Source organism: Primulina huaijiensis, chromosome 18, assembly GCF_012295235.1.
Source record: "Primulina huaijiensis isolate GDHJ02 chromosome 18, ASM1229523v2, whole genome shotgun sequence".
Lineage (NCBI taxonomy): Eukaryota > Viridiplantae > Streptophyta > Magnoliopsida > Lamiales > Gesneriaceae > Primulina > Primulina huaijiensis.
In genome coordinates, this window is record NC_133323.1 from 1,282,570 (window position 1) to 1,296,088 (window position 13,519).

Sequence of the window (13,519 nt, forward strand, 5' to 3'; positions counted from 1 at the left end):
AGATGTCTGTATCTTGACTTGATGTTGAATACCACCCCCATGTTTTTTTTTTGGAGTAGTGTATTTATTTTTATATTCCTACTGGAAAGTGGATAATTGAATAGAAAATTTGTCCTACAATGAAATGATGGTACACAAAGACATAATATGTTGCCACTCACTATACCTTTGTGACAATGATGGGGAGTAATGATGGTCGTTTTTCTCCTTTTAAAATCAAAAAATTATTTTTTTTTAAAGAAAATAGAAGATAAAATTTATACTTATTTTATTAATGGTGAAGATATTTTTTTTTTCTCCTCAAAATATTCTTTTATGTTAAGATTAGAAATTTAATGTAATTAGGATGAAATAATATTTTTTCCATCATAATTATAATCATAATCATAACCATAAACTAAAGACGCAATCAAATGTACAAAATGTTATATTAAAAATTGTCTATCGAGTAGCTGGAATAGCTCAGTTGGTTAGAGCATGTGGCTGTTAACCACAAGGTCGGAGGTTCAAGCCCTCCTTCTAGCGAGGCTGCTTTTTGATTTTTATCAAGAGACGATTTACCAAATCACCCTTCCTCGGACAATTTTACATGGCGGCGCGTGGGACACTGGGCTCCACTCTCCACCCCTTTCCGCTCCCATATCATTTTATCAACATTTTACTCTTCTCCACCTTTCATCTTTATATATCCTTCCTTATATCTCCCATCATCATAGCCGAACATCACATTTCCCCAAATTCCCCCGCCAAATCTTGAATTTCCCTGTTGATCATGGACATAAGTGTGCTCGATAGACAAAAGGTCATACTACAACGCCTTCGTTCTTGTAAAAATCAAGAAGATCTTCTTCATGCTGGAGTTAATCTGCACTCTGTATTCGATCATCACCAAGAAATACTATCCAACGGCTGGCATCCCATCAAGGCCGCGCATCAATCATCCAGTGTTACGATTTGTTTTTCTGCTGTTTCGAGCTCTAAAAACTCGTCCATGGCAAGTGTTACCATCCCGAAAGCTCACAGCCAATGTAACAGTAGCTTGGTGGACAGGGGAGGCAGTGTTTCCTGTTCTGTTACGAAGAGAAAAGCAGCAGAGGTTTGGCTTGAATTTCAGCTCTTTTCCATGAAAAAATAGGATCTTTTTTCATTATGGATTTTTTTTTTACAGAGTTTCATTATGGTTTTTGGGTTTTCAAATTATTATCTTTTTAATTTCAGTTTAGTCTAGAACATGAATGCAAGGACAAAGGACTTGTTGCAGAGGAAGCGGGAGACGAGAAATCAGAGGTTACTGCAAAAACCGAGCGGGAAATTTCAACAAACACTTGTTCAAAGGAAGGTTCCAAGGTTTCTGAGGCACCAAAGACCGATTATATTCATGTCCGGGCACGGCGTGGACAGGCCACCGATAGCCACAGTTTAGCAGAAAGAGTACGATTCTTTTCCTTTCATTTGCCATAAAAAAGAACAATTCAAGGACCACATGGAAATTTAGCAGGATGTTTTTAGCTTTCTTGATTTTCTAAGACGATTTGTCTGTTGGTTTTTGTAGGCGAGACGGGAAAAAATCAGTAAGAAGATGAAGTGTTTGCAAGATTTAGTCCCCAGTTGCAATGAAGTTACTGGCAAGGCCGGAATTCTTGATGAAATCATCAACTACGTTCAGTCTTTACAAAAACAAGTTGAGGTACCAGCTGTTTCGTTTTCTTGGTTTGAAATTAGCATTTTATAGAATCGCTTGTGTTTTACTACCATTTATGTTGCAATCTGCAGGTTCTTTCAATGAAACTTGCTGTTTCAAACCCCCGTCTTGACTTTAGCTTTGACGATTTCTTCACGAAAGAGGTAACTCCCTTGAGTTTCACCATATCCAATGAGTATGAATTTTTTAGAGAAGTGATTTTAAAATCAGTATGAGAGACTTGAAGTCACACTTCGCAAAATCTTGGTGTCCAAAACCTGATATAATCAATTTTTATGACTCTGTTTTTCAAAGTACGTGGTTGTACTTTAGATATTAATGTTGGGCGTATATTAATCATCATTTTCCAACTTACACATGTGTGGATGTGTTCAAACATAAAACTACTACTGTCAACACCTGACATGAGCTCAATTTTTTGAAAAATAGAATACAATTTTAGTTGGTCGGTTCCCGACTTAAACGCTAGCGTATGGGACTAACTTTGTGATCAAATTTTGGATTCAAGGTTCCTGCATACGTCACCAAAACACCACAAACACCTGCAGCAATAGAATTTGAAGCCACCAATTCGGGGTGTTTCCAGTATAATCCAACGCAACAAGGGACCTCAAATCGTGGGACTGATGTGATATCGAATGAATCTCAAATGACAACTCAAAATGCAGGATCCTCTAGTGTGCCTGCCCCTGAAGTTTTTCTTGATTCCACTTCAATACCTGTAATTTCCTGGATCTCATTTCTTCTTTCTTACCATGTGTCAACTCATTTATTCCTCCTTGGCCTTCTCTATAAGTGACTCATTGATCTTTTGCAGCAATTTCTGCAGTTATCGGGTTGGGACTCCGATTTCTCGAATATGTTCAATACGGGTTTTCATTACTAGTACAAGAATACCCGTTGTATCACTCTACCATAAGGTCTGGTTGTTGTGAACTCATAAGCTAATCTTACTTGTACCCCGGTATTCAAGATTCGTGGAAAATCTTAAGAAGAAACACAGAATTCTCGATCGGGGAATTGGTAACTGGATAATAGCAGTAGAGGAATTCGTTTTCTTGGATGGATTCTAGATATGTGTGTATTGCGTAATGAGTTTAAAGAGACATATAATATAATTCCATTTGTATTACTTCTTGTAAGTAATTTATTATCTCATTGTACCTATTCATTGAAAATTATATGATTAACTGGATTTTATCTATTAGCAGTAATTGTACCGTCGCCTCATGTCTGTTCTATAAAAAACCCACCAGATTCAAAAAGCTGGAACAAGGACATATTTAGCTACATATAATTTCCTTTAATTGAAAACTCCACGTGAAAAGCTGACTCATTTACTTTTTGATATTAAGCTGATTCAAAATGTTGATATTATACGAATTTTCTTAGTATATCGATTGACGGATGGACTAAATTTTATTGACAATTCATATTTCCAACGAATTGAAAATTTTTATTACTCGTTGTACTTGATCTAAAAAAAATGCATGCTTTCGTCTTCCTATGAAGTATATGATCTCTTATTTACGTCCAGTCGAATGGAAACAGGAGATAACAGCTGGGAACTTTAAAGAAAAGTGGGCACAAAGGACAGGCGAACGAAAGGTAAAGATAAAGAGGACGCAAGGACTAGTTGTTGTTAAGGTGGTGACCACTTAATAGGACCATCATCACTTGGATGGCTATTTTATTTATAGCTAGGAAGTACTGTATTTTCACTGAGATTTCTTAATCTACACATGAAATGTTTTTCCAATATCTGTAGATATTCAACACACAATGTCAATTTACAATAAAATGCGAGAGACTCATATAAGAGACATGAAGAGAATTTACTCGAAACATGAAATATAATTTTTGACCATATTTAACATAAAAAAATTATGCATTATATCTACATTAAAAGTATCTAAATTTGACACATGATATTTATAAATAATTTAAAAATATACCAACTTTTCGAATTTCAACCCACTTGAGGTTCGGTCAATGGGCTTTTAGGCCCAAAATAAATGGTCTGGACTTTGATTGATTAATCTGGGCCATTAAGGCCCTATTTGAAACAATTCACTGCGATTTTCCTACTCTTTCTTTACACACGAAAGCATTTGTTGATGTTCCAAGAGGAATTCTGCTTTTCCGTATTGTTAAACTGAGATTCTTGGCGCTTGAATGAGAGATTTTGATCAGTTTCTGTAGCATAAGCTGAGATTTTATCGATATACGGACAGAAAAGAAGAATGGCGGAGTCGTCGGAGGGCGAAGAGGAGGGCAAGCTGACCGGAGGAAACCAGGAACTTGTGGTCGACGAAGACCTTCGAGAGATGGCAAAGAAAGCCGCCTGGAGCGTCAGCTCCTGCAAGCCGGGAAATGGTGTCGTCTCACTCCGAGACGACAATCTCGATACTTACTGGCAGTACCCTCTCTTTCCCTTTCCCTTTCCCTTTCCCTTTCCCTGTTTGTGTGATTGTGCTACATATTCTCCGCTCAAAAACTGAATCTTTTATTGAATTTATTTTTACAATTAATGTTAACTTATGTTATGGAGTTTTAAACTTGTATGGTTAGAAAAATTAAACATAAATTTCGATTCTTTTTAGGAATGCGCTACCAGAATGTGATTTTTTCAGATTTAAAATTTTTCTTGTGGATATTAGGTCGGATGGTGCCCAGCCTCATCTAGTAAATATCCAATTCCAGAAGAAAGTTAAACTTCAATTGGTTGTTATCTATGTTGATTTCAAGCTTGATGAGAGCTACACTCCTAGTAAGATCTCAATTCGAGCTGGTGATGGTTTCCACAACTTGAAGGTAACGCAATTGTGAATGAATGTTCAGGAAGTGTGTGCGATTTTTCCTTGCAGATTTTAACTCTTACAACTGTATTGGCGTATATAGTAAATGGTATCAGTATTCGTGAGTCTACACAGAAACTCGATAAAAGTGTTCTGCGATTTTGATGTGATAAAAGATAATGGAGAACTTTGATGCATTCCATTCGTGCAATGATTGTTCAGGAGATAAAAGCAGTGGAACTTGTGAAGCCAACTGGATGGGTGTATATATCATTGTCTGGGAGTGATCCAAGGTGAGAAATCGATGCTTTCCAAGTGTGTGATCTTTGTGTAATTCCCCATCTAAAGCTGGATGAAGATTGCTGTTCATAAGTTTGGCTTTGCAACTGTAGTGATGTAGTGTTTTTTTATGCATCTGGATGATGACAAGAGTAGTGATTGACGTGTCAATTGAAATATACTGAGAAGCTGGATTGAAGTATGAATATTGAATCTTGGAATAAATTACATGTTTGGAACAAATGCTGAATTTACATATTTGTTTTCTTGGTTTGTGGTTACAAAATTGATTCCAGGAGTAACATATTTGGGAGCAGATGCTGAATCTACAAATTTTGTTTCTTCATTCCAAGAAGGGAAAAAATGACTGACTGTTACTTGGATGTTATTTACCTCTTTATCAGATTGGAAATCATTGAAGTTATTTCCTTTGTTAACTATGTGATTCGGTATTAAAATGAGAAGTATACAAACAAACGACAATGCTAAATATGCAATCTAAGGGGTATTTAGAGGACTAAGTAGACAAACAATTCAATGGGATATTTTTTTTTAACTTTTGTCAACTATTCTTTTAAGAAAATATCCTACTCGTACATATTATAATGTTTCCATTTCTTTGCACTAGCCCATCAGAAAGGCTAAATCCAATGTATTCATCATTGCCGAAGTAATAAATTCTTGGGAATTTTTTGTGGCAGGGAAACCTTTGTGAATACTTTCATGTTGCAAATAGCAGTTTTGTCTAATCATCTGAACGGAAGGGACACGCATGTGCGCCAAATCAAAGTTTACGGGCCCCGACCGTGAGTCAAACTATTCCCTTGTTTACCACTCGTTAAAAATGATTTTTGTCCGTTCAGTTGGTGGAAATGATTGTTTCACGTTGACAGGAATCCCATCCCACACCAACCATTTCAGTTCACTTCGACAGAGTTCATTACTTACTCTATCCTTCGATGACATTGATCGAATATGGTCATTGCTTTTCGATATGTTTTAGCATCGTGTACTAGTTGTTGTGGCCTCGACACTTTTCAATATTGCAAATCAATTTGTCATTAGTGTTTGTAAAATTTATACCTGAGCGCGTAGCTCTCTTATTATATGATTAGCATCCTAGGTTTCACCTTGATCAACATGGCCTAAAGCATAGTAAGATGCGATAACTTTTCATATGCTTTTTCAAATGTCTTTTGTCAGTGCTGCTTAATGTTTGAAACGATACGCGATTGTATGGAAAAATAATCAAAAGTTTCTTTTTGCTTCTACTGTTGACTTGACGCCATTGCTGTCTCCGTCGCAGAACCATACGGTTCTTCCCTTAATCTACAAAGGAGAATATTAATGAAAAATAAGTGAATGTTCTCATCATGGATCGATCCTAGTGTTTTTACAAGAAATCTTTAGCCAACCTTTCCATGAGATATTTTTTTCTTAATATTAAGCGTGTTGGGTTTCAGATAGAAATAGAACTCCAAAATTTATTGTCTTAACAACAAAGGTAACTAGGGAAGATAGGGACACTCAAACTTTATTGAATATATCATATACTATATCCACTCCATTTGCATGTGCATCGGTTCTTTGGAGCTTCGTAAAGGTCTACGTTTTTTTAAAGAAAGTTGAGACAAAATACACCACCATTCACATCTTCATAAAATAAGTTTGCGAAGCAAATGATTAATATAAACAACCTCGAGAAATAAAGGTCTAGTTTGAGCATCATGGCTAGCAATCAAGCTCGTCAAGCTTTGATTAACGTGTTTGTAATTGAGTCAACTCCTTCTCACCACAATCAAGCTTCTTAGAAACATATGTTGCAGAGTAATAAAGTGCACAACCCAAGAATCTGAACTTCCATACAGAGAACAAAGACGTAACTTAAACACTCCGAGAAATAAATAAGCAAAAGATGATATTGATCTATATAATCCATGTGAAATCACTCGCAGGCTGGTTTACCATCGTAGCTGCTCAAGCAGATTGCAAATGCTTGAAATGCAGATAATGGGTAGCGATAATCCATAGTAAAGATATCTTTTCCAATCTTTCCAAACTGTAGAATCACCTTTTCTTGTTCTGCAGCAGGGATGTTAAGTGAAGGATCCACAACTGCCACGAGCTGGAAATTTTTAACAGATGCTACAGTGACACGACCTCTGAAATTCAGGCACCAGCATTGCAATTGCTCGTGCCATCTCGGGGCTTTGTTTTTAAGAACAAGTGCCTCTGGCATACTCAGAAGATTTGGAGAGCTGAAATGCGTGCTGGGCTCGCTTCCTTTAGCGATCAGTGGGGATGAGGTATTTTCATCAACACACAGAGGAAATGAAGTTGGAGTTGGGGCGGTGCCACCTTCTTGAATAGATGAGACGGGAATTGAATGGATTACACAATGCAATCTCCTAGGACCTCTTTTTCGAAGAACATTGAGCTCATAGGACATTGTGGCTATGCTATAGTTAAATGCAGGTAATCTTGGAGATACTTGTCTAGCGCTAAATCTTCGACTCAGCCGAGTAGTATGTTGAATTGCAGCATCTTTTGGGGGTTGACTATCATATATAGTGAACTTGGTTCCCAAAAAATTAGACCTGATTATAGAATATATGCTGTGTCAATAAAAAAACAAAAAACAGAAAACAAAAAAGGCAAAATGATTACATACAAGAGTGGTGTAACAAAACTTGCCTAAGTTTTCCAAGATACGTATTGCTGGCTCGAGAAAAATCATCCGCGACCAAAGAAATTATGAAGTCTGTGCTTGTTGCCCTTCTGATCTTTTTGGCTGCCAACAGTAATTTATCACTCTCGTTCTCGGCTGCCATTAGAAATTCAACAGTTAGGTATCTATATCTAACATATCTAGTTGACCTGCTGAAGTAACATTGACCTTCTAAATTATTATTTCTAAGGCAAAGACATTTTCTATTATTTGCGAGCCATAGAAAAAGACCTCAATATCCTTTTTTCTGCCATATAAGGTCATTCACTTCTTGGGATCACCCTTACATAGAGTCAAGAGTTTGTGTTTAAGCATGGCTATTTTTCCCTAATTACTTCACACAAGAACACAAACATCAACAAAAAAATAGCTCTATCTAGTCTGCTTAAATAACATAAAATGTCCAGATGGATCAACAGAAACAACACTCAACACACACCGGATATAATCTAAATAAATCTAAATTGAGGAGGCACAACTTTAAAATGAAAGTACGAAACCATTGTCGTTTCCAATAATGTATGCAAGTTAATATTATACACACACATGGTTATATTGATATCTTATAAGATTCAATCAACTTCAAGAAATTATGCTGCATAAAGGTTCTATCCAGAATGATTACGTGAAAGTATCTAATCTTCTGGATCTTATTGACAAATTCTTCCGACAAAACAAATTGAAGGGAATACAAATGACAACACACGAGAGAGGACCAAGTCTTTTAGGGAACAAAATGAACTTACATGGGGTCAGACCAAAATAGAGGCAGTAAGTGGAAGTTGTCCTATCCCTCTTGATATAGCATTGGATTGGACTATCTCGCGGCCCCGGCTAGCATGAACAAAGAATTGCTTCAATAGAATCACATACAACATTCAAACGGGAATTAGATCAACTCTAAATGAATACCTGCTTCAATGAAATAGGGAAGGTAAGCTTCCCACATTCCTCAGGCGTTTTGACGATCTCCTTGGTGATCTCTCTCCAACATTTACAAACTGAAGCACAAAAGACAACAACGGTCCTCGCAGGCCACGAAGTTTCGCTCTCTTCAACCCTTCGAATAATGTCCAAAAGCAATTCCGGAGGTAAATTTGCCCACCGCCCTTGTTGGATTGGCTCGGAAGGAACTACAACATCAGGGGCTACATATGACCCAGTTCGGCTTCGCCAAAGCTTCCCCTCAATCCCTTTCCGTGATAGGCTGCCAATCCCATCTTTCATATCCTTTAGCTCTCGAACAATGCTCTTAAATGACATCAAGATGGGTCACACTACCAACTAGTGTCAACAATTATATATATATAAGAGAAAAGTCCACTTTCAAGAAAATGACAACATTCAACCTGAAAAAAAGGTGAAGACTGTTCAAGAGAGGGAAAATAAACCCCAGGTCATTTTCTTAAAATGTACAGATCCAAAAGATTTATATATCAAGTTTAAAGATCAATCCATTTCCAATTTGCACATAAATTAGTAGTATTTGAGCGGAACAAGCTGGAAAAGTGCGACACCCAAACAAAGAATTCGGATTTCATTGAAATAATGCATAAAATTAAACCAGTGAGAAATAAATAGATCAATGACAAGCATTTTTCGTAAACAATGAAAAAAAGTCGAGCCCATTAAGCCACAAGATCCAAAATTTTTACACATCATACATTCGTCATCACCCGAATCAAAACACAAAACAATCCCCACATCCCAGATCGCATGATATCCCACCAATTACTACCCGGCACACATGCACTGAGTGAGAAACAGACTTTCGAAGCTCCAAATCTTTCTTGGAACCCATTAAAAATGAATCGGTATTATCCACACCAACCTCATGGGAAATTCAAAGAAAGAGAAAATCTTGTGAATCCAGAGATCGGATGGGAGACGGCAGAGTCAGATCACAAGCACATCTGATTTCCGTGGGCCCCACATAAGTCTTCCCCAAACCCTCTGCATTTCTCCTTCCACAGAGCTGAAACGCCAACGTCTCCGCCCCTCCGTCACCTTCCCGACCGCAAATCGGTCACGATAGAAGTGCAGAATTATAGCTCTTACTTGATAAAGCTTTTTGTCTGAATAAGATCCAATGCCTTGGTTTGTATTAACAGTGATTTAACAAATATATATGAAGGTAAAGATTTCTAAGATATATTGTATTTGTTAAAATTCTGGGCCAAACAATTTTTTTAGAAAATAAAAATTAGGTTTAAATATTATTTTTATTTTATATCTTGATAAATATTATTATTTTTCATTATTTAAATTAAAAAAATCTAATAATTTTTATAAAATAATAATAATAGCTCAAATTTAAGAAAAAAAATCAAATTAATGATAATAAAAGTAATAAAGTTTAAAATTTTAAAATCGACAACACTAATAAAATTTGAGTAGGTCTCTTGTGAGACGGTCTTATGAATATTTATCTGTGAGACGGGTCAACCCTATCGATATTCACAATAAAAAGTAATACTCTTAGCATAAAAAGTAATATTTTTTTATGGATAACTCAAATAAGATATATGTCTCACAAAATACGATACATGAGACCGTCTCACACAAGATTTTTTATTTTATACATTATTAAAATAATTATTTTTATGAAAAAAACCCAATAATTGACCTGGTTAAGCAAAATTTCGATTAAATCGGATTAATTAAAAATTCCTATTTGGTTGATTCGATTAAATTAACCGTTTTATTTTTTAAAATAAATTCCAGTTTTTTCTCCTTCACTTGGCCAGTTACCCTATCCAATGAATCAAGATCCAAGGCTCCAGAAAATTGAAGAAATCAAGAGAGCATCAATGTATTTTCCAATCGGCCTAACTTTTAAAATTAATACCCAAGAGAATCAAGTAATCCTTGTTATGCCCATCAACGGGAGCATGATCCGATTACTGTATCTTGTTTGAACTCTTATTCACTAGTAGAATTTCCTTCATTTACTTCGCATATTCAATGAAGTCATAGGTAGATAATTGTCGAAGTAGACGCACGTGAAGTAATATGATACCATTTTACTTCGCATTATCACTGAAGTCGTATCCAAGAAATTAGCGAAGTCGTTGGCCGGTTCAATGAAGGAAAACTGGTCCGGAATTAGACCGATGCCGAAGTAAAACAACGACTTCTACTTCATCGATTTCGTAAAGTGCAGAAGTAATAGCTTATATAAAACTACATAGTTTATATTAAATGACGAAGTAAATGTGTTTATATAACGTCACATGATTTGTATTTTAGTGAAGTAAATGATGTGGAATTGGGGTACATTAGCGACGGACTAAAAACTGTCGCTAATGTTGCGACAGTTCAAGAACGAGTTAGCGACGGTCTTATTAGATACACCGTCGCTAATTAGCGACGGTTCGTCCAAGCTGTCGCTAATTAGCGACGGTTTAAAACTAAACAGTATCTAAATTATTAGCGACGATATTAAATAAAATGTTATTAGCAAAAACCGTAGCTAGTTATTAGCAAAACTAAACAGTATCTAAATTATTAGCAAAAACAGTCGTTAGTTATATTTTTTTTTAAAAAAAATTATTTTGTAATTTAATAAAAAAATATTTAATTTTGTAATTATTTGTAAAAATTTTTAAATAATCTTCTCAACTATCCGATAATCTATAAATAATCTTCTCTAAAATATCACATTTTTAAATTTATAAATAATCTATATAATTATTTAATTTTGTGATAAAATAAGCGAAAAAAATTAAAATTCATGAACATAAATTAAAAATAAAAGCGACAAAATTTACCGTAAAGCGACACTAAAATCGCGCAGAAGAGAAAAATGGACTGAAGATGTGAAGTGGTGTGGAGGAAGAAAGTAGGCAGAAGCAGCGACATTTTATAGGCAATTTGCGACAGTGTTATCAAAACCCGTCGTTATTAGCGACCGTTTTAAATAAACCGTCGCTAATTAGCGAAGGTTTTATAAAAACTGTCGCTATTAGCGACGGTTATTAAAACTGTCGCCGCTTTAGTGTAGCGACGGTTTATAGCATTTGTCGCTCATAGCGACAGTTTTTAAAAACGGTCGCTAATTAGCGACGATTTTAAATCCATCGCCGATCTAATGAGCGACAGTGTATAGTAAACCGTCGCTAATAGCGATGGTTCATGAAAACCATCGCTAATATGAAAATTGTCGCAAATATTTGAGATGATTTTGTTAAAAACCGTCACAAAGATCTTTTATTACTTTACAATTTACCTTTAATGACGAAATAATAGATTTAAATAACTTTATTTTTTTTTTATTGTAGTGAAGTAATTAATAGATAACGACTTCACAATTATTGAGTTGTGGTGAAGTAAAATCTTTCTTTAACTTCGACACAATTTTAATATGACGAGTTATTTTGTATTTTATTATCTCATTATTAAATTTAGTAGTATATTTAAAAGACTTCATTATTTTGTATTGTAGTGAAGTAATTAATATGACGAGTTACTTCACACATTTAATGACGAAGTAGTAGATTTAAAAGACTTCAATTTTTTGTATTGTAGTGAAGTAATTAATAGAGAACGACTTCACAATTATTGATTTGTGGTGAAGTGAATTCTTTTTTTAACTTCGACATAATTTTAATATGACGAGTTATTTTGTATTTTATCACTTCATCATTTAATTTAGTAGTAGAATTAAAAGACTTCATATTTTTGTATTGTAGTGAAGTAATTAATATGATGTGTTATTTTGTATTTTATTACTTCATCATTAAATTAAGAGATAATATAAGAGAAATTAATTACAATTGTGTTTCATTGTTTTACTTCACTAAATACAAATTTCAAATTTTTTTTAACTTTTTACTTCATCAAAAATATTCTGTCGAAGTAAAATGTTACAAAAAATTAGAAGTGAAGCCCGTGTTTTTTAAATTGTGAAGTAAAAAATAATGTTTTACTTCGTCAGTGTTTTTACCGAAGTTGATTGTTATATAATACTTCATAATTAATAATTACCGAAGTAATCAGTAGCAAAGTAAAAACCAAAAATTGTACTAATGATTGTTCCATATGTATATATAGACCATTGACATGAAATAATGAAATGAATTTTTCTCCTTTTTATATTTTCGGTTAATCCGATTACCCATCGAAATAACCGACTTATAATTTTGTTTAGTTTATATTTTTTTTTTAAATGGGTGTTAAATGAAAAATAACTTTATTCGATTTTCCAAATTATGTTCATACAGGTTCTTAATATTATTTGTTTTGAAAAATATAGGATATTTTAGAAAATTATTTGTTTGTCTATTATTTAACTTAACTTTTAATTCTCAGCTCTAGAGCTCGAGCAATGGAACTCGGTTGACAACAACAACATGAAAGTTAATTTAATTGTAACTATGACCAAATTTTAATTGGCATATAATCAATTGGGATTTCGATCTGAGAAAGCATAATTGTTACAAAGAAAAGAAATGTATGGGATATTTTAATTGAATTAAAATGATGAAAGATTATGATATAAGAATAATAAATAAATAAATATATATGAATAATTTATAGTTGTAATATTTTAAATCGAATATTTATATCAATCAATATGTGTAAATACATATGTGTTATGAATGACTTAAATATAATATTCGTCTCCCAAAATCGATTCGTAAAATCGTTTTACATAAATTGTGCGTTGAACAAAATAGTGACACATATATCAAAGTGATTTTTCTAATTTCTTATACTTTCAACCATAAAAATTGTTATTAAAATTTTGGTCGGTGTGGTGACTTCGAAGACTAGTCAAAAGCAAGCAGCTGGGCACCGCCCCTTGTTTTATATTTCTCCCAAAAGCCGGCCTTTTTGGAGATCCAAATCCCATGGCACGTTAATTGCATCATAGATAACATAAAAAAAGATTGTACGGATTCTTTGTTTTTTAAGCCAAAATTAAACAGTATATCGATAAAAATATAATTGACAAAAATCAATATATTAAAGGATTCTTCATCCCCATATATATTCATTTTTAAAAAAATT

The 13,519-nt window shown here is 34.3% G+C and overlaps 3 protein-coding genes and 1 non-coding gene across 8 annotated transcripts; 3 read left to right on the forward strand and 1 right to left on the reverse strand.

Moving 5' to 3' along the window:
• The first annotated feature begins 451 nt into the window (after window positions 1-451).
• On the forward strand, window positions 452-525 carry TRNAN-GUU (transfer RNA asparagine (anticodon GUU)). The gene has a single exon. It is a non-coding gene; the product is annotated as a tRNA-Asn (tRNA).
• A 178-nt stretch (window positions 526-703) lies between these two features.
• Window positions 704-2,669, forward strand: LOC140964538 (basic helix-loop-helix protein 79-like). 3 transcript variants are annotated; one of them, XM_073424402.1, is made up of 6 exons: window positions 704-1,096; window positions 1,219-1,431; window positions 1,553-1,687; window positions 1,774-1,845; window positions 2,211-2,423; window positions 2,520-2,669. In XM_073424402.1, the coding sequence occupies exons 1-6, from the start codon at window positions 773-775 to the stop codon at window positions 2,586-2,588; spliced, it is 1,026 nt and encodes a 341-aa protein (XP_073280503.1). In that variant the 5' UTR covers window positions 704-772; the 3' UTR covers window positions 2,589-2,669. The 3 variants fall into 3 exon arrangements, with proteins under 3 accessions (XP_073280503.1, XP_073280504.1, XP_073280502.1); XM_073424403.1 differs by having other exon boundaries at window positions 2,532-2,669; XM_073424401.1 differs by having other exon boundaries at window positions 2,211-2,669.
• A 1,111-nt stretch (window positions 2,670-3,780) lies between these two features.
• On the forward strand, window positions 3,781-5,918 carry LOC140964539 (anaphase-promoting complex subunit 10). The gene is made up of 5 exons (XM_073424405.1): window positions 3,781-4,121; window positions 4,363-4,516; window positions 4,723-4,793; window positions 5,481-5,585; window positions 5,673-5,918. The coding sequence occupies exons 1-5, from the start codon at window positions 3,946-3,948 to the stop codon at window positions 5,740-5,742; spliced, it is 576 nt and encodes a 191-aa protein (XP_073280506.1). The 5' UTR covers window positions 3,781-3,945; the 3' UTR covers window positions 5,743-5,918.
• A 588-nt stretch (window positions 5,919-6,506) lies between these two features.
• LOC140964409 (tubby-like F-box protein 5) lies at window positions 6,507-9,625 on the reverse strand. Of its 3 annotated transcripts, none has more exons than XM_073424173.1 (5): window positions 9,339-9,625; window positions 8,420-8,758; window positions 8,254-8,341; window positions 7,474-7,603; window positions 6,507-7,376 (listed from the first exon to the last, which is right to left on the reverse strand). In XM_073424173.1, the coding sequence occupies exons 2-5, from the start codon at window positions 8,732-8,734 to the stop codon at window positions 6,725-6,727; spliced, it is 1,185 nt and encodes a 394-aa protein (XP_073280274.1). In that variant the 5' UTR covers window positions 8,735-8,758; window positions 9,339-9,625; the 3' UTR covers window positions 6,507-6,724. The 3 variants fall into 3 exon arrangements, with proteins under 3 accessions (XP_073280274.1, XP_073280273.1, XP_073280272.1); XM_073424172.1 differs by having other exon boundaries at window positions 8,420-8,791; window positions 9,339-9,624; XM_073424171.1 differs by having other exon boundaries at window positions 8,420-8,856; window positions 9,339-9,624.
• Window positions 9,626-13,519: the final 3,894 nt, after the last annotated feature.

Bases quoted from the DNA above. Each gene is read 5' to 3' on its own strand.
- LOC140964538 (XM_073424401.1), top strand. From the start codon at position 773: ATGGACATAAGTGTGCTCGATAGACAAAAGGTCATACTACAACGCCTT. The intron at 1,432-1,552 runs GTACGATTCTTT...TGGTTTTTGTAG, and splicing joins GCCACAGTTTAGCAGAAAGA to GCGAGACGGGAAAAAATCAG. The intron at 1,846-2,210 runs GTAACTCCCTTG...TTTGGATTCAAG, and splicing joins ACGATTTCTTCACGAAAGAG to GTTCCTGCATACGTCACCAA.
- LOC140964539 (XM_073424405.1), top strand. From the start codon at position 3,946: ATGGCGGAGTCGTCGGAGGGCGAAGAGGAGGGCAAGCTGACCGGAGGA. The intron at 4,517-4,722 runs GTAACGCAATTG...ATGATTGTTCAG, and splicing joins ATGGTTTCCACAACTTGAAG to GAGATAAAAGCAGTGGAACT. The intron at 5,586-5,672 runs GTGAGTCAAACT...TCACGTTGACAG, and splicing joins AAAGTTTACGGGCCCCGACC to GAATCCCATCCCACACCAAC.
- LOC140964409 (XM_073424172.1), bottom strand. From the start codon at position 8,770: ATGTCATTTAAGAGCATTGTTCGAGAGCTAAAGGATATGAAAGATGGG. The intron at 8,342-8,419 runs GTATTCATTTAG...TGTTCATGCTAG, and splicing joins TCCCTATTTCATTGAAGCAG to CCGGGGCCGCGAGATAGTCC. The intron at 7,604-8,253 runs GTAAGTTCATTT...TTCTAATGGCAG, and splicing joins CTATTTTGGTCTGACCCCAT to CCGAGAACGAGAGTGATAAA.